General features: G+C 42.4%; 1 protein-coding gene across 2 annotated transcripts in view; it reads left to right on the top strand.

Annotated features, from left to right (window-relative positions):
- The window catches only part of MAN2A1 (mannosidase alpha class 2A member 1), a 163,620-nt gene that overhangs the window by 74,006 nt on the left and 70,240 nt on the right, over positions 1-19,374 (top strand). For both annotated transcript variants that reach the window (XM_056537485.1, XM_056537484.1), the window contains exon 5: positions 8,933-9,060. In XM_056537485.1, coding sequence (XP_056393460.1) covers positions 8,933-9,060 — 128 coding nt within the window. The remainder of the gene's footprint in view (positions 1-8,932; positions 9,061-19,374) is intronic.

Genomic DNA, 19,374 nt, shown 5'->3' with positions numbered 1-19,374 from the left:
ACAACTTTTCCTTTTCATAAGGGGTAATATGAGAAAGACCCCCAAAATTTGTAGTGCAATTTCACCCGAGTACGGAAATACCCCATATGTGACCCCAAACTGTTTCCTTGAAATACGACAGGGCTCCGAAGTGAGAGAGCGCCATGCGCATTTGAGGACTACATAGGGATTGCATAGGGGTGGACATAGGGGTATTCTACACCAGTGATTCCCAAACAGGGTGCCTCCAGCTGTTGCTAAACTCCCAGCATGCCTGGACAGTCAGTGGCTGTCCGGAAATGCTGGGAGTTGTTGTTTTGCAACAGCTAGAGGCTCTGTTTTGGAAACACTGCCGTACGATACGTTATACATTTTAATTGGGGGGGGGGGGGGAGGACAGTGTAAGGGGGTGTATATGTAGTGTTTTACCGTTTATTATGTGGTAGTGTAGTGTTTTTAGGGTACATTCACACTGGCGGGTGTTTACGGTGAGTTTCCCGTGAAAAATTTGCCGCAGCCCAAACTTGAAGCAGAAAACTTACTGTAAACCCGCCAGTGTGAAGTGGACTTCGGCACCCGGTCCCTGACGGTTTCCCCGTCTAGCCCCGCCTATTGTGGGTGGGCAGAAAGGGGAAAACTAAAGTAACCCCCCCCCCCCCCCCCCCGATCTGCTATTGGTTGTCCCTTCTTCTCGCTTTTGACAACCAATAGGAGGGGTGGCACCCCCTGTCACCTTACTCCTATCCCTTCAGGGGGATCGTAGGTGTCTTGGACAACCGTGATCCCCCTTATATTCCGCGTCACCATAGACCCGTATGACCCGGAATAGGCGCAAATCGCAAGTGTGAATTCACTTGCAATTTATGCTGATCGCCGACATTTTTTGGAGTGCTTTTTCTCCTGACCATGGAAACACATCCACATATGTGGTAATGTGCTGGACGGGCGCACAACAAGGCTCAGAAGTCGAAGAGGTCTTTTTGCATTTGAGGTCTATGGTATATCAGTACCTGACGGTTACATACATTCAGAGACAACATACAAAAATGAAACACCCACATGTGACACCATTACAGAAAGTACTCACCCTGAGGAATGGGTATAGGGGTAAAGAGGACATTTTGAACGCACGGGTGTTTCCTAAATTTCTTTTCTAGGAATGGATGAAGGGTAGCTTTTGAAAATAAAAATTTTCAACCTATACTCTGCTTCATCTTTCTGGGAACAACTAACATGTGACTCCGAATTGTCGCCTGGAAATACGACAGAGCTCATGAGGGAGAACTCTTCGCATTTGAGGCCGATGTTTCGTATGGACCATACAGTTACATACATTCAGAGGAAAACACAAGAAAGGAACACCCACATGTGAGCCTATTACAAACGTTACACCCCCTAGGGAAGGTCTATATGGGGGGGGGGGGGGGAATGGAGATTTGGAACAGACGGGTGTTCCCTACATATATTTTCCAGGAATGGATGAAGTGTACTGTGGATGGGGGAGAATGAGAATTGCAATTTTAATACCGATATACCGAATTATGACCCAGAGTATAGCCGGAAGTAAAAATGATGCCCTACCCAAACCCTATGCTCTGAATCATAAAAAAAAAAAAAAAAAAAGATATGGGCGGTATTGGGAAAGAGGTGTGTTTTTTTTTTTTTTTTGGAAGACAATGTCCCATGGACTTTTACATTGGAGTTGAATTCTGGGGAATGAAAATCAGGTGAAAGGATTATAAACTGAGAACTCCATGGAAGTGTGATACTCCCTGAAGCAATCCTTAATGCAGAGGCCCGGATGATCGGGGCAAGTGTTGCACTGAGTGGTGGTATTCTTCCGAATCCCCCTCTTTCGACACACTCCTACATCTTTTTCTGGGATCGTCCCTTCTTTCCAGTGTGGGGGAACTCGCCTGGAAAGTGCTGGCCGGGATGATCTGGAGGCCCACAGTTCCAGAGGTGCTCTGACCTTCTCTTTGGCGGTCACCGCCAGCGTACTTGGACAGTACAAAAGAGTTATACATGGCAACCTGTACCATGTAGACTGCTACTTTTTTGTGCCATACCAGTGATTTCTGCATTGCATTATATGGCTTGAGGACTTGATCAGAAAGATCAACTCCCCCCATATACCGATTGTAGTCCAGAATTCAATCGGGCTTGAGGACCGATCCATTGGTACCTCGCACAGGGATAGAGGTGCTGCCGTTCCCATGAATTGTGAGCATAAGGACATCACTCTTGTCGTTATACCTGACCAGGAACAGGTTTTCATGGATAAGGGCACAGACTTTTGGAAAGTAACTCGCAGGTCCGTTTATGTGTTTTCTTTAGGTCACCACTGGATGCACGGGGGACTGGATACACGTGGTATAATTGGTTGCTATTGGCCTTATCACGAATGTATGTTGTGGATGTGGTTCCACCGGTTACTATGGATGATATCATGCAGTGAAATAGCTTGATCACCAATTGAGAACAGTAACCGGTCAGTTTTATAACTAGTTTTGGTTATTTTGGGATATTTTTCACTTGAGCACTATATTGGTGTATGTTCTTTTTATAATTTTTTTGGAGTACTTTTTTTTTTTTAAATATATACTTTTGAAGCTGGGAGTGTACTGACCTCCTGCTGGTCTTTATGCAATATTTGGCAAGTTCATAGTTTTCTGCAACTGAACATGCATGTGGCCAAATACATTCCATTGAAGTTAATCTATGCAGGTTATGATTGGTCTACTGGAAGGATTGATTTTTTTTTTATGTATTTTCGGAATATAGTTGCACACAGGGTAATTGAGGGTCATCAATTAATATGAATTTGTACTTTGTACTGAATTTAAAGTAGAACACCAGTTTTATGAATGGGTCTTTCCAGCTGATAGTTCTGGAGTCAGTTTTTGGGAATTTATAATTGATATCTGTTAAAATCCAATAATTGCTGTACAAAATTGCCTCCCTTTTTAAGCATGGATAACCAGCCATTCATTTTCCCTTTTTAGTTTTTCAAGCAATGTGTGTGTTTGGAGTATGATTCTGTTGTTAGAAATGGGAGGACATCAACAGTCAGTGGCCACCAGGGACATGAATGTTTTAATGTGAAGCCCCTAGTTGATGAAATGATTGTACTTGTACTATTTAGATATCTACTCTTAAAGTGTTTCATATGTTTTCATTGTATAAAATAATTTTATTTTAATTCTTTAAGTTTTGAAAACAAGAACTTTGGGATAAAGTCCCATATAACATTTTTAACAAGGGAGCAAGATATCTGTTATAATGCATCTGTTATAGGATTAAGATTTTTTTTATAGAAGTAATTTACAAATCTGTTCAACTTTCTGCCACCAGTTGATTTGAAAACATTTGTTTTCTACTTGTTTTCCCGGAGTTCTCTTTTAATAATTTGCATAGTTATTATATAAGTTGTTAGACAAATGTTGCGCTTTTCCATAGTTATAACTGTTTATCTCACTTATGTCTCATTTTCTAATAGCCATCATAATAGCTTCCACCTAACTCTCTCAGACTCCAAAAAAATAATCCAGCCATTACTCAGCAGTAAGAACCCAGGGGTGTATTACTGCATTTCTAAGGGCTCATCTACATTGCCGTTGTGCTCCGATAAATTAAGCTATGTCGGATTGGAACCAAAATGAGACACAGCACAATGGCAGTGTGAACTTGGCCTAAATAGTTTTGTTATTTGCAAGTCTTGAAAAGCTGTTCGGCATCCACCATGGGAAATCTACCGTATATACTCGAGTATAAGCCGAGTTTTTCAGCACGATTTTTCGTGCTGAAAACACCCCCCTCGGCTTATACTCGAGTGAACTCCCCCACCCGCAGTGGTCTTCAACCTGCGGACCTCCAGAGGTTTCAAAACTACAACTCCCAGCAAGCCCGGGCAGCCATCGGCTGTCCGGGCTTGCTGGGAGTTGTAGTTTTGAAACCTCCGGAGGTCCGCAGGTTGAAGACCACTGCGGCCTTCAACATCATCCAGCCCCCTCTCACCCCCTTTAGTTCTGAGTACTCACCTCCGCTCGGTGCTGGTCCGGTCCTGCAGGGCTGTCCGGAGAGGAGGTGGTCCGGTGGCATAGTGGTTCCGGGCTGCTATCTTCACCGGGGGCGCCTCTTCTAAGCGCTTCGGGCCCGGCCTCAGAATAGTCACGTTGCCGTGACAACGACGCAGAGGTGCGTTCATTGCCAACGTACTTCTGCGTCATTGTTAAGGCAACGCCTCTATTCCGGGCCGGAAGCGCGGAGAAGAGGCGCCCCCGGTGAAGATGGCAGCCCGGACCACCTCCTCACCGGACCACCTCCTCACCGGACAGCCCTGCAGGACCGGACCAGCGCCGAGCGGAGGTGAGTACTCAGAACTAAAGGGGGGGAGAGGGGGCTGGATGATGTTGAAGGCCGCAGTGGTCTTCAACCTGCGGACCTCCGGAGGTTTCAAAACTACAACTCCCAGCAAGCCCGGACAGCCGATGGCTGCCCGGGCTTGCTGGGAGTTGTAGTTTTGAAACCTCTGGAGGTCCGCAGGTTGAAGACCACTGAGGGCGAATGATGAGAAGAGGATGAGAAGAGGATGATGAAGGGGGGGGGGGGGGGTGTGGGGATGATGAAGGGGGGTGGGGATGATGAAGGGGGGGTGTGGGATGATTACAAGGGGATGATGAAGGGGGGATGTGTGGGATGATAAGGGGATGATGAAGGGGGATGTGCGGGATGATAAGGGGATGATGAAGGGGGGATGTGTGGGATGATAAGGGGATGATGAAGGGGGGATGTGTGGGATAAGGGGATGATGAAGGGGGGATGTGTGGGATGATGACAAGGGGATGATGATGAGGATGTTAATGACGGGTCTGGATGATGACAGGGGGGGATGAGTTATTTCCCACCCTAGGCTTATACTCGAGTCAATAACTTTTCCTGGGATTTTGGGTTGAAATTAGGGGTCTCGGCTTATACTCGGGTCGGCTTATACTCGAGTATATACGGTAATAACTATTAGTAGTTGTTAACTTCAGCATCACATAAAATATGAAAGGATTTCACAAAAACTCCGGGATATTTCTTGTTAATTTTTAAAATGAGCCTGTCATTGTGGATGTGACAACTAAGAACTAGCCCCTTTGTCACAAGTGTTTTTTAGAAAAACTCCACCACAGTTTTGTTTTGGTTTTTTTTTTTGTTTTTTTTTTTTTTTGTTTTTTTTGCATTTTACTGAGCCAAAGCCAGAAGTAGCTTCAGCAGGAAGAAGTAATTCCCTTTTATATTTCCTTTTCAATCTACTTTCAACTTTGGCTTACATATATAAATAGATAAACTGCCACAAAGTGTGTGAAACTGGCCCTATTGTGTTTTTATTTTTTTAATTAACTGTTTTTAAGCAGAACTAGCCAAAAACATTTTCTTCTCTTAACTACATACCCCATAATCATGCCTTTATCTCTTAAGAATTTACTGTTAAATGAATTTAGTAAAACATGAATGTGGAATAAGTGAAAATGTTAAGACTTGTCAGGAGTCAGTACGCAATTACATTGTTATGTTGTTAATTCAGGAGAGATGCTGCCTTATACTGTATTTCGCAGGGTTACTTAGCTGACCTGTAATTTTGATTACCAATTTCTGCTGTAAACAATTGACAAGATAATTGCTGGATTTAGTTAGTCATCTCAGTGACTGTCCCAGATATTCTGCTTTTCTAATTGCACTTAGTAGATGCAGAAAAAGAGAACATTTTTCCTCTGCCAAACAAGTTAATGGATTGTAACGGTGGATGACCCAATAAAAACCCAAATATTTATTTTAAGTTAATTATTTTTCAGACCTATGGTACGCACTTATTTGTGTAAAAATAAACATTATGTTAACAGTGCCTATAGGATTTAATTGAATTAACGAGTGGTGAGCGCATTTACTCTTCCTTCAACATTTTTATCAGGTCAATTAAATTTGTACACAATATTTTTCTATTCCATCCATTTAGAAGACTAAGATAAGACTTTGTACGTAAAAATGCTTGATAAAAGCCAAGTTGTTTAATGGTTTATATAATCTTTAGCCCACTGCCATCTTATTTGACCTGAAATTTACTAATGTTACTAATTCAGTTGGAAAGTAGGAGGAGCTCTATAAAGTTCTATTCAATAAACAGATGTTATAACTTCTGGTGTTCTCAAGAGGGTAAAAGGTGTTTTCCGTCTTATGTATTACTACTATATAAATACATAAACCCATTAATGGGATTACATACATGGCTCAGAATTCTCGGCTCATCTGAGACGCCACTTCCCCGCTCTTGGTGTTGTTCACAACCCATTATAGTCAGTCGCTTGATCCCTTCTTCATACAGTAAAAATGCCCTGCAGTGAAGTGTGGTGGGCAGACAGACCAGTCACTTCCTTCTCTGCACTGGTGCTCTCCTCTGTTTATGCATGCATTTCTAATTCCCTACCACTGATCAGGGCTGGCCCACGACATTGTGCTGCCTTGGTCCAAGGGTGAAATGCTGTCACCCTAAAGAAAGTAAAAAAAAAAAAAAAATCTGTATGATTCCAATTAGAGATGAGCAAACTTACAGTAAATTCATCCGGTGGGCTGGAAAAGGTGGATACAGTCCTAGGAAAGAGTCTCCTAGGACTGTATCCACCTTTTTCAGCCCACGGGAGCACCTGAAAGCTGAACAAATGAATGCAGGATAAGTCATCAACTGCCGAGCTGAGAAGTTTGTGATGAATTGAATTTACTGTAAGTTTGCTCATCTCTAATTCCAATGATCAATCATACCAAACTTGGATAATTTTTGTTTCATTTTAAGGTAGAAAAAAATAAATAAAAATACATAGAAAACTTGGAAAAGGGGAAAAAAGATTGTTCACTGCCATGTTCTGACCCTTATAACTTTTTTTTTTTTTTTTTTCTACCTACAGCGCGATGTTAGTTTTTTTTTTATTTTGTTTTTTATTTTTTTTGCATCATGAGCTGTAGTTTTTAATCATGTATATCTATGACTTTTTGATAACTTTTTATTAAGTCTTCTCTGGGACCTGATGTGACCACAAATGTGAATATATATTTTTTTTGCATTAATGCCAATCACCGTGCAAGACCCGAATCGCCACAATTTCATAGTTCGGACAACTAAAACATGTAGCGATACCAAATATGTTTGTTGAAAACCTTTTTTCTTTTAAATCAACTGGTGCCAGAAAGTTAAACATATTTGTAAATTACTTCTATTAAAAAATCTTAATCCTTCCAGTACTTATTAGCTGCTGAATGCTAGAGAGGAAATTCCTTTCTTTTTGGAACACTGATGACATCACAAGCACAGTTCTCTCTGCTGACATCTCTGTCCATTTTAGCCACCGTGCATAGCAGATGTATGCTAAGGGCAGCATGGTGGCTTAGTGGTTAGCACTGCTGCCCTGCAGTGCTGGGACCTTGGGTTCAAATCCCACTAAGGACAACAATAAATAAAGACTTTTTATTATCATTTATTATTATTATTATTATTATTATTATTATTATTATGATGTCAGCAAAGGGCACTGTGCTCGTGATGTCATCAGAGAGCATTCCAAAAAGAAAAGAATTTCTTCTATAGTATTCAGCAGCTAATAAGTACAGGAAGGATTAAGATTTTTAAATAGAAGTAATTTACAAATCTGTTTAACTTTCCAGAGCCAGTTGATTTAAAAGAAAAAAGGTTTTCACCGGAGTACCCCTTTAATTTTGTGGTGGAACATAGATGAGATAAATGTCATCATATAAATTCTGATGCCCTGTCTAGAGTCCACTGGCTGGGGTAGGTGCCAAGCCCCTCAGCTTTGGACAGAGGGAGGGAAAGTGTAAGCAAGCAGCTTGTAACATGGGGGATGGGAGGTATGTATCAATGAGGCTTCTTGTCTCAGTGACTTAAGACTAGTTTGGGTACAGGTTTTGCGAGTGACTGAAAGGTTTGGGGATAGTCAATCCCATACTCCAGTTCTGGTGTGTGTGTGTGTGTGTGTGTTGCAATCCTAAACATGATCTCACAGATGTGTGAGCATTTCCAGAGCCCAGCACAGAGGAGTTGCTCTGAAGTAGATCAGCTTGTCTGTGGTTTGTTGGATACTGATACACTGCAAACAAAAGGACTGACTATGGGACTGAATGTGCCATGTTTCGGGCGAGAAATTTATGAAGGACTGTAAATTAGTTATTAGACTGATGATTATCAAGGAAACCAAAATGTTAACATCTCAAAGGGAACCTGTCCTTACTTTCATGCTGCCTGAACCATAAGTCAAAGGAGCAGTACCCAGTGGCTTCCACTTTGCCCCACTAGCCTTAAAGAAGTACTCCACCCCTAGACATCTTATCCCCTATCAAAAAGACCCCCGCGATCTCTGCTGCAGCACCCCAGACATCCGGTGCGAGGAGCGAACTTCGCTCCGTGCCGGATGACTGGCGATGTATGGCTGCCACGCCCCTCCCAAAGACTTGCATTGAGGGGGCGTGGCTGTGATGTCACAAGTGGGGTGTGACCACAACATTACGAGCCTCTGGTACTGCACCCAACGCGCTGAACGAATGCCGGGTGCAGCAGGGAGATCGTGGGAGTTCCCAGCGGTGGGACCCCCGCGATCAGACAGCTTATCCCCTATCGTTTGGATAGGGGATAAGATGTCTAGGGGAGGAGTACCCCTTTAAACGATAATTCTCTGTTTGGGTATAGGCAGAGACCTATAAATCAAGGCTGTGAGGGTCAGGAGAACCACCAGGGACCACCACAATGACTTCCAGCAGCATGAAAGTGATGACAAGTTTCCTTTCAAAATGGTAGACTATGAATAGCTGTAAAATGTGGTAGATGTGCCACAATTAAGTGTAAGTGTATTAGAAGCCTTGTACTTTACTTATTAGTGTTAATAATGTTATTTTATCTATTTAACAGGTTAATTGAGCAGAAGCAGTTTGAGATAGTCACGGGTGGATGGGTTATGCCCGATGAAGCTTCCCCCCACTATTTTTCTTTAATTGACCAGTTAATAGAAGGACACCAATGGCTTGAGAAAAATCTTGGTAAGATAATGTTTAAAATAGTTTTAGTATTTAGATGACATGGGGAAAGATTGTTTCATGTGACTAAAAATAGGAAGGGGTTGTTCTTTGTGTTCAGCTTTAGCCTTTACATATCAAATTGTAGATCTTTCCATTGTATATGTATGCTATACAAATCAGAAACCTTGCTGCCTGAATGCTGTAATTTTCACCCACACTTGAGTAATATTCCAGGATATCCTAAAGGTTTAAGGCTCTCTTGTATTGAATAGTTTTTGTAGGTATTTGGTTCTTAGATTCGAAGCAACATGGCATTCAGAAGAATAGACTGACTCTTTTGATTGATACTTGCTGTATAGTCAACTTGATTTTTGTATTTTTGCAGATTTCACTTGTTTTTCTTTCCATTTTCTATTCACATTTACTCATTTTGCTACCTAGAATTAAACAAGATGCTGGCTAGCATGATGGCTTTAAACCTTTTTTATTTTTGCTTTATTCAATATTAAATTCTAAATAAAATGGAATATGTTTGAACAATTCAGCTTGTCTAAACATAATCTAAAACTGTTGCGTGTAGGAAAATATGGGTTTCAGAAGTATAAATGCAGTTTAGATCAACTAATACAATGTGTACCTGGGTGATCTTATAAGCTAAATTAAAGTAAAATTTTTTATTGTTTTTTTATTTTTTAAATCCTCTTAGAAAGTAATTCAGGAGAGAAGAGAGAGGAGCTGGAGACAGCGGTCAGGCAGCTTATCTCTTTTCACCTGAACTACTTTCTAAGAGGATTTAAAAAACTATTTGAAATTTAACTTTTATGGATTTGACTTTCAATTAAACTAGGGGACTGAGAAAACAGTTTAATGGAAAATGGACAGCTAGTTTACCAGTATTAAACCTAAATCATAGGGTTATAGAGGGGGTGAACCTGATGTTATGGTTACTAACCTCCTTTGTGCAATGGAGATGGGAGCAGACATGACCGGCATCCCTGCCTCTGCCCCCCCTGCTCCCATATGCTATCCCACCTTTTGAATATTCTTGAGACCCCCTTCACCCATGTGAGTTCGAGGTGGGCGGGAATACCTGAGCAGAGGGAATGGAGACAGGTATGCTGGCTCCCACCTCCATTGTGCAAAGGAGGTTAATTACTTCCAATGCAGCCTAATATTGGCTGTATCTCTAGAATGGCGACACCTATCGGGTTAAGTTATACATCATTTTAATCCAGTTCACTCGCGATATAACCCTGTGTATTAGGTTTAGTGTGGGTAAACCTGCTATCAGTTTTCATTTAATAAAGACCTATAGGAAAAAATTTCTTTGCACAATAATAAATACAATATGGTGGCCATGGCTTTAGAGTGGTCCTTCATTTAGGATATTGATGATCTATCTTGAAAATAGGCCATCAGTGTGTATATCAGCAAGCTGATGAGAGCAATTGCCCCACCAATCAGCTGTTCAGCAGAGCTGCTGCCACCAGATCCATATTGTGAACAGAGCCAGAAGCAGATGACACCGTTCATTGTGAAGTGGTCATGCCAAGTTACTACAGCTCATCTCCTGTTTAGGTCAATGGGAGGTAATCTGCTTGTAAACTGTGTATGTAGCCCTCTGCTTCTGGCCTCATTTACAGTATGCATCTGGCTGTGGCGGCTCAGCTGATTGGTGAGGTACTGAGTATTGACACGTGTCAATCAGATTGGCCATCAATATTTGGTGACCTATCCTGAGAATACGTATAACCCTGTAAGTCCTTACCTGCAAAAGTCCATTGTATTTCATTAATGCAACTTAAAAGGAAAGGGAGCATGAAGTGCTCCAAAATCTTCCGTTGACCCTGGACTTAACTCCTTAATGGCACAGGACGTATATTTACATCCTGCGCCGTCTCCCGCGAGATAACGCAGGGTCACGTGGTAAACATCAATGGCCGGGACGGCCGATCGCGGTGGTATCCAGTATTAACCCTTCAGACGCGGCGATCAAAGTTGATCGCCGCTTCTGAAGTGAAACCTTCCCGGAAGCTCAGTGGTGCTGTTCGAGAGCGCCGCAGTGAAATTGCGGCATCCCGAACAGCTTGCAGGACGTGAGGAGGATCTCTACCTGCCTCCTCACTGTCCAATCGCAGAATGACTGCTCCATGCCTGAGATCCAGGCAGGAGCAGTTGAGCGGCGATAACTATGATCAATGCCATGCTATTGCTTGGCAGTGATCCGTGTAGGAAATCAGTGTGTGCAATGTTATAGTCCCCTATAGGGGCTAAAACATTGTAAAAAAAAAAAAAAAAGTATTAATAAATAAATAAAAAAGGATTAATAAATGGGATTTAACCCCTTCCAGCAAATGGACGTTTATGAACGTCCATTTTTCCTTTCACTTAAGGCAAATGGACGTTCATAAATGTCCAATAAATTTTCTATCACCATGTCCGTTGGCATGGTGATAGAAACATCATCGCAGCTGTTCTGAACAGCTGACCAATGACACTATGTAGCTGGGGACCAATCAGAATGGTCCCCTGCTGCTGATCGTTGTCAATAGTCAGTCAGTTAGTGACTGACTAATGACAAGAACTTGCGGGGTTCCGGGCTGATCGGGTCTCTGGTGACCCGATAGCCCAGAAAATAGGGATGATCGGAGCTGTCAGAGACAGCCCCGATCATCCTGAGGGATAGGAACGAGGTGGCAGTTGCCACCCCGCTCCTATCCCCTGCCATTGGTCCTTAGGACAAATTGACCAATGGCAGGAGGGGGCAGGGGTTAAAGTTGAAATCCCCGCTCTGCCCGCCCCTGGATGTCGGGGCAGAGCAGGGGGGAAGATTGCGGCAGGTGCCGAGACCGGCGATCACAGCGAGAACAGCGGCGGCGGGAACGGCAGACGCAGCAGTAAAGATCAGCGGTAAGTGATCTTCACTGCTGCGTTACAGGAGTTGCCAAACTACAACTCCCAGACAGCCAAAGGCTGTGCAGTGGTGTCCAAACTGTAGCCCTTCCAGATGTTGCAAAACTACAACTTCCAGCATGCCCAGACCAGGCATGCTGGGAGTTGACGTTTTACAACATCTGGAAGGCTAAAGTTTGGTCACCACTGCACAGTGGTGTCCAAACTGTGGCCCTCCAGATGTTGCAAAACTACAACTCCCAACATGTCTTTCGGCTGTCTGGGCATGCTGGGAGTTGTAATTTTACAACAACTGGAGGCACACTGGTTGGGAAACACTGAGTTAAGTAACAAACTCTGTGTTTTGCAACCTGTGTGCCTCCAGCTGTTGCATAACTACAAGTCCCAGCATGCCCATCAGTTGTGACTTCATGCTGAGAGCTGTAGTTTTTGCAACAGCTGAAGGCACACTGGTTGCGAAGTTTGTTACCTATCTCAGTGTTTCGCAACCAGTGTGTCTCCAGCTGTGTCAAACTACAACTCCCAGCATGCACTGATAGACCATACATGCTGGGAGTTGTAGTTTTGCAACAGCTGGAGGCACACTGGTTGCGAAACAGAGTTAAGTAACAAACTCTGTTTTGCAACCAGTGTGCTTCCTGCTGTTGCATAACTGCAACCCCCAGCATGCGCGGACAGCCAAAGGGCATACTGGTGGTGGTAGTTTTGCAACAGCTGAAGGTTTGCCCCCCAGGCAACAGTTTAGGGCCACATATGGGGTATTTCTGTACTCAGGAGAAATTGCCTAACAAACTTTGGTGGGCTTTTTCTCCTTTTACCCCTTGTGAAAAGGTAAAGTTGGGGTCTACTCCAGCATGTTAGTGTAAAAAAAATAATTTTTTTTTACACTAACATGCTGTTGTTTCCCCATACTTTTAATTTTCACAATAGGTAAAAGGGGAAAAAGACCCTAAAATTTGTAACGCAATTTCTCCTAAGTACGGAAATTCCTCATATGTGGACATAAAATGCTCTGCGGGCGCACAACAAGGCTCAGGAGTGAGATCATCATGTGCATTTGAGGTGATTTGCACAGGGGTGGCTGATCGTTACAGTGGTTTTGACATAAACAAAAAAAAAAAAACACATTTGACTCAATTTTGGAAACTACACCCCTCTTGTAACGTAAAAAGGGGCATAGTGAGCCTTAACACCCCACAGGTGTTTGACAAATTTTTGTTAAAGTTGGACTTGAAAATGTTGTATTTTTTCACTAAATGCAGGTGTTATCCCAAATTTTTCATTTTCACAAGGGGTAATAGGAAAAAAATGTGTAACGCCTTTTCTTCTGATTAAGGAAATACCTCATGTGGATGTAAAGTACTCTGCGGGCAAACCACAGGACTCAGAGGAGAAGGAGTGCCATTGGTCTATTGGAGAGAGAATTGGTCTGGAATTGAAGGCCATGTATGTTTACAAAGCCCCCATGGTGCCCCCCCCTCCCCCCCCCCCCCACATAAGACCCCATTTTGGAAACTACACCCCTCAAGGAATTTAATAAGCGGTGCAGTGAGCATTTACACCCCACAGGTGTCTGACAGATTTTTTGAACAGTCGTCCGTAAAAATGAAAAGTTACATTTTTCATTTGCACAGCCCATTGTGCCAAAGATCTGTCAAAGGCCAGTGGGGTATAAATGCTCACTGCACCCCTTATTACATTCCGTGATGGGTGTAGTTTGCGAAATAGGGTCACGTGGGGGGGTCCACTGTTCTGGCACCATGGGGGCTTTGTAAACACACAAGACCCCCGACCTCCATTCCAAACAAATTCTCTCTCAAAAAGCCCAATGGCGCTCCTCCTCTTCTGAGCATTGTAATTCGCCCGAAGAGCACTTTACATCCACATATGGGGTATTTCCATACTCAGAATAAATGGTGTTACAAATTTTGGTTGGCATTTTCTCCTATTACCTCTTGTAAAAATGGTAAGTTTGGGGGGGGGGGGTAATTATTTTAGTGAATTTGTTTTTTTATTTTATTTACACATCCGACTTTAACAAAAAGTTGTCAAACATCTGTGGGGTGTTAAGGCTCACTGTACCCCTTGTTACGATCCTTGAGGGGTTTAATTTCCAAAATAGTATGCCATGTGGTTTTCTTGCTGTTCTGGCACCATAGGTGCTTCATAAATGCAACAGGTCCCCCAAAAACTATTTCAGCTAAATTTGCGCCCACAGTGCATGTGACGTCCACACATGGGGTATTTCCATACTCAGAAGAGATGGGGTTACAAATTCTGGGGGGGCATTTTCTCCTATTACCCCTTGTAAAAATGTAAAATGTTGGCGAAAATCAGCATTTTTTGTGGAAAAAAAAACAACTTTATTTACACATCCAACTTGAACGAAAAGTTGTCAAAAACCTGTGGGGTGTTAAGGCTCACTGTACCCCTTGTTACATTCCTTGAGGGGTGTAGTTTCCGAAATAGTATGCACGTGTTCTCTTGGGTTGGGTTACAAATTTTGGGGGGATTTCTCAATTCAAAAACTGGGTTTACAAGAACTTGTTAGTGTAAAAAATGCATATTTAGAATTTTCTCTTTCACCTTGCTGCAATACCTGTGAAACACCTAAAGGGTTTACACACTTACTGAATGTCAATTTGTATACTTGGAGGGGTGCAGTTTTTATAATGGGGTCATTTATGGGGTGTTTCTAATATGAAGGCCCTTCAAATCAACTTCAAAACTAAACTGGTCCATGAAAAATTCCAATTTTGGAAATGTTGTGAAAAATTGGAAAATTGCTGCTGAACTTTGAAGTTCTGATATATGTTCCAAAAGTAAAAACATGTCAACTTTATGATGGAAACATAAAGTAGACACATTGTATATGTGAATATAATTTATTTGGTATGCCTATTTTCCTTACAAGCAGAGAGTTTCAAAGTTAGAATAATGCAAAATTTTCACATTTTTCATGACATTTTTGAATTTTTCACCAAGAAATGATGCAAGTATCGACGAAAATTTACCACTATGTTAAAGTAGAATAGGTCATGAAAAGACAATCTGAGTCAAATTCATAAGTAAAAGCATCCCAGAGTTATTAATACATAAAGTGACAGTGGTCAGATGTGCAAAAAAAAGCTCGGGTCCTTAAGGTGAAAATCGTGAATTATACTCACCGATAATTCCTTTTCTGGAAGTCTCCACGACCGCACCCATGAGACTATCTCCTCCTCCTGATTGGGAGGTTAAATACCCCACCCCTTCCTGTCCACACCAGTGTATTTATAAAGAACACCGAAGGAAAGGAAAAAAGTGCACCAAAAAACACTATAATAAAAAAACCAAAGGGTGGGATGTATGGGTGCCGTCGTGGAGACTTCCAGAAAAGGAATTATCGGTGAGTATAATTCACCATCCCCCCCCCCCCCCCCCACGTCTCCACGACAGCACCCATGAGAAATACCAAAGAATTTATTAGGGAGGGACTACAGCACTGAGAACTTCACGTCCAAAGGCCATATCCTCAGAAGACAAGATGTGAACTCTATAATGTCTGGAAAAAGTATGAAGTGGCAGCTTTGCAAATCTGTTCTACAGAAGCTCCTGCTCTCTCTGCCCATGATGAGGAAATTGCTCTAGTAGAATGGGCCTTCAATTGTATAGGAGGGGCTTTACCTCTGGCCACATAAGCCTCTGAAATTGCGGTCTTAATCCATCTGGCTATAGAACTCCTAGAGGCTTTCTTGCCTCTATTAGGGCCAGTAAACTGAATAAACAGATTGTCATCCTTCCTCCACTGACTAGTTCTTTCAATGTAGATGAGGATAGCTCTTCGAACATCCAAAAGACTATATGATTTAAATTTTTTGGATCTGAACAGAAGAATGGAACCGCAATATCCTGTGATCTATGAAAGGTAGAGACAACTTTAGGAAGTTAGGATCAAGTTTAAAAATGATTTTGTCATCCAAAAATTCTGATAAGGCTTTCGGATAGAAAGAGCCTGAATTTCACCTACTCTCCTAGCTGTAGTGATGGTGATTAAAAATATAGTTTTGAGTGTCAAAATTTTTTCTGAAATAGAATCCAGAGGCTCAAAGGGATCCAAAGGAATAGCCGCTAGAACTGTATTTAAATTCCACTGAGGACAGATATTTAAAGTCTTAGGTCTGAGACTGCTGGACGCTTTAATAAATCATGAAATCCACATGTTATCAGCCAATTTTACATGATGGAGAGCACTGAGAGCAGAAACCTGTACTTTGAGGGTACTAGGGGAAAGACCTAAATCAAATCCCTGCTGAAGGAAGTCTAGAATTTTAGGAACCACCGAAGTGTTGATCGAAAAAGAATCCCCACACCAAAGATAAATTTCTTCCAGGTTTTAGCATAGATTCTAGAGGTAGTATCTTTACGGCTAGATAGAAGGATATTTACTACCTTTTCAGAGAAACCTTCCTTCAGCAGAATGGACTTTTCAATTTCAATGCTGTCAAGCTGAGGTTTTTGATCTGACGATGAAAGGATTGTCCCTGGGACAGTAGATCCTTTTGAGGAGGAAGGCAGATGGGATCCTCTACAGCTAGAGTCTTTAATAGAGAGAGCCAGCTCCTCTTTGGCCAGTATGGAGCTACTAGGATTAGAATGCAATAATAGTTCATTAGCTTCTGAAGGACCCGAGATATATTAGCGGCAGGGGAGGAAATGCGTATCCCATACTGAATGTCCAATCCTGAGCTAATGCATCTACTGCTAGCGGAGAGTCCCTTGGATTTAGGGAATAGAATAGATCCACCTTGTGATTTCTCCTGATTGCAAACAGATCTATTTGAGGAACCCCCCATCTCTCTGTAATCATCCTGAATGCCCACGGAGCTAGAGACCATTCCCCTGGGTCTAATATGTGTCTGCTCAGGAAGTCCGCCTCCAAGTTCCAGACCCCTCTGAGATGGACTGCTGAGATAGAAGCACCTTGTTGTCTGCCCAAGAAAATATTTGATGCAAGATTGACTGGAGAGCTGTGTACCTTGGACCTCCCTGACGCCTTATAAAGGCTACTGCAGTCATGTTGTCCGAGAAAATGAGACTATGGCGATTTTTGCAGATCTCCAACTCTTGGAGTGTCATCCATATTGCCAGTAGCTCTCTGATGTTGGAAGATTTTCTTGCTGTCTGTGGATCTCACTTTCCTTGGACTACTCGAGTCTCTGAGTGAGCACCCCATCCCCCTGCACTGGCATCCGTTGTTATGAGTAACTGGTTTGTCTGAAACCAACTTACGCCCTTCTCCAAATTTTCCTTGAACCTCCACCATCTTAGATGGGTTTTTACTGGAGTGGGAATTATCACTCTTCTGTCTATAGATTTCTGAGACTGGTCCCAAATGGTTAGGATCCACTTTTGTAGAGGCCTGGAGTGAAACTGAGCCCGAGCTACTGATTGGATGCATGATATCATATGACCCAGAGTGGACATTGCTGTCCTGATTGTTCAAGAATGGAGGCTTAGAAATCTGGAGACTAATGCCTGCAGTAATATCCTTTTGGAATCCAGAAGAAAAGAGGTCTGGATCCTTGAATCCAAAAAGGTACCTAGGAAATTTTTCCTATGACTGGGAATAAGATCTGATCTATCTAGATTTAGGATCCAACCCAACTTCTGGAGAACAAGTATTGTTCTCTGTAAATGAAGTTCCAATTGAGGAACAGAGTCAGTCACTATCAGTATGTCGTCTAGATAAGGGATAATTAGAATAGACTCCTTCCTGAGAAGGGCAACCACCTCTGCTAAGACCTTGAAAAAAATTGAGGCGCAGATGACCGGCAGAATGGGAGACAGACAAGGTGAAAGTGGCGGACCCTGGACCCCCACCGGATGGTAATCTCTAAATATTGTTGGGAATTTTAATTAATGGGAATGTGGTAATATGCATCGCGAAGATCGATAGTCTGGCCTGGCGTCATTGCTTAGGGTTGGAAGAGGATTGACCGGGGTTAGTAAAGATACTTCTACCCCTACCTCCCTTCCTGTAAGACCAACGTCCTGTTTCTCTTTGCCCCCTCTGAAAGATTGGTCTGAAAAAAGACGAAAAGGAGACTTTTTAGGATGGACCTTATCTAAGGGCAATCCTTTTTTATTGTCTGCTGCTTTTTCCAGAATAGAATCCAACTCTGGACCAAACAAAAATTTTCCCTTGGAAAGGAAGGAAGGGAGCAGAATTTACTTTTTGAAGTCATGTCTCCCGACCAAGATTTTAACCACAGTACACGCCTAGTGGTATTGGACAAAACAGCAGTACGAGAAGCCAGTTTTACTGATTCTGCAGAGGCATCTGATAAAAAAAATTAGATGCCATCTTAAGCAGCGGTAAGGATTCCAAAATCTGGTCCTTAGGGGTATCAGACTGGAGGTGGTATTCCAGCTGGTCTAACCAAACTCCTAAAGTCCTGGCTACACAGGTAGAGGCTATACTAGGCCTTGACAGCGAGGAAGCCGCCTCCCAGGTCTTTTTAAGCAAACTCTGCCTTTCTATCCATTGGATCTTTAAGTTGTGTAGCAGCAGAGAGGTACGCTTTGCTTCCTTAGCAACCGGGATATCTACTAATGGTATCGTGTCCCAGGTAGTAGAGTCTGCGTCACCCAAGGGATATCTCCTTTTTAGACCCCTATGAATAAAAGCATTCTTTTCTGGCTTAGCCCATTCATCTTTAATAATTTTATCCAAATTTGTATGAACAAGGAAAGTACAGGGTTTCCTGTCTCCTAGGCCTCAAAAAAGCTCATCCTGGATAGACTTAGTCTCCTGAACTTCCTCTAAATTCAAGGTAGTACGGACAGACTTAATTAAGGATTCTATATCATCAGAATTAAAACAAGAATTTTTTCAAAGAGAGGAATCTTCCTCTTCATGAGGATTTTCCACTTCAGAATCTGAAAGAGACACAGTTTGTCTTTTTTACCGCTGAGACATTAACCGAAGTAGTGGATTCCACAGGGGTAACAGGTGCAAAAGAGGCTAATGCAGAGTGCATCTCTGAATGAATCATGGATTTAATTTCTTGCATAAGAGTTGGAGAGTCATCTTTTACTACTGATGCAATACATGATTTACACAGAGGTTTAGAAGCAGATTCGGGAAACTCCTTTTAGCAAATAACACATTTCTAAGGTTTAGATTTTTTTCTGTTTAACCGAAGAACCTACAAAATCCTTGTCTCCCTGCAAATACAAGTAAGAGAAGGATAAAACACCATGCAATGAAGATAGGCTAGGGCGAACCCATAGGCCCTCAGTACTCATGGATCCTGGGATCATTGGAGGATCTGGAACTTTTGCAGGTGAGCTCATGATGCAGCCTTGTATTATACAATGCTGGAATCCGGTAGAGCAGCTTCAATCTGGGAGAGGGACTTCCTATAGGTACAAAGCCGG

This window comes from Hyla sarda, chromosome 1 (assembly GCF_029499605.1).
Source record: "Hyla sarda isolate aHylSar1 chromosome 1, aHylSar1.hap1, whole genome shotgun sequence".
Classification (NCBI taxonomy): domain Eukaryota; kingdom Metazoa; phylum Chordata; class Amphibia; order Anura; family Hylidae; genus Hyla; species Hyla sarda.
The sequence above is the reverse complement of the archived record's forward strand: the minus strand, read 5'-3'. Positions and strand labels throughout refer to the sequence as shown.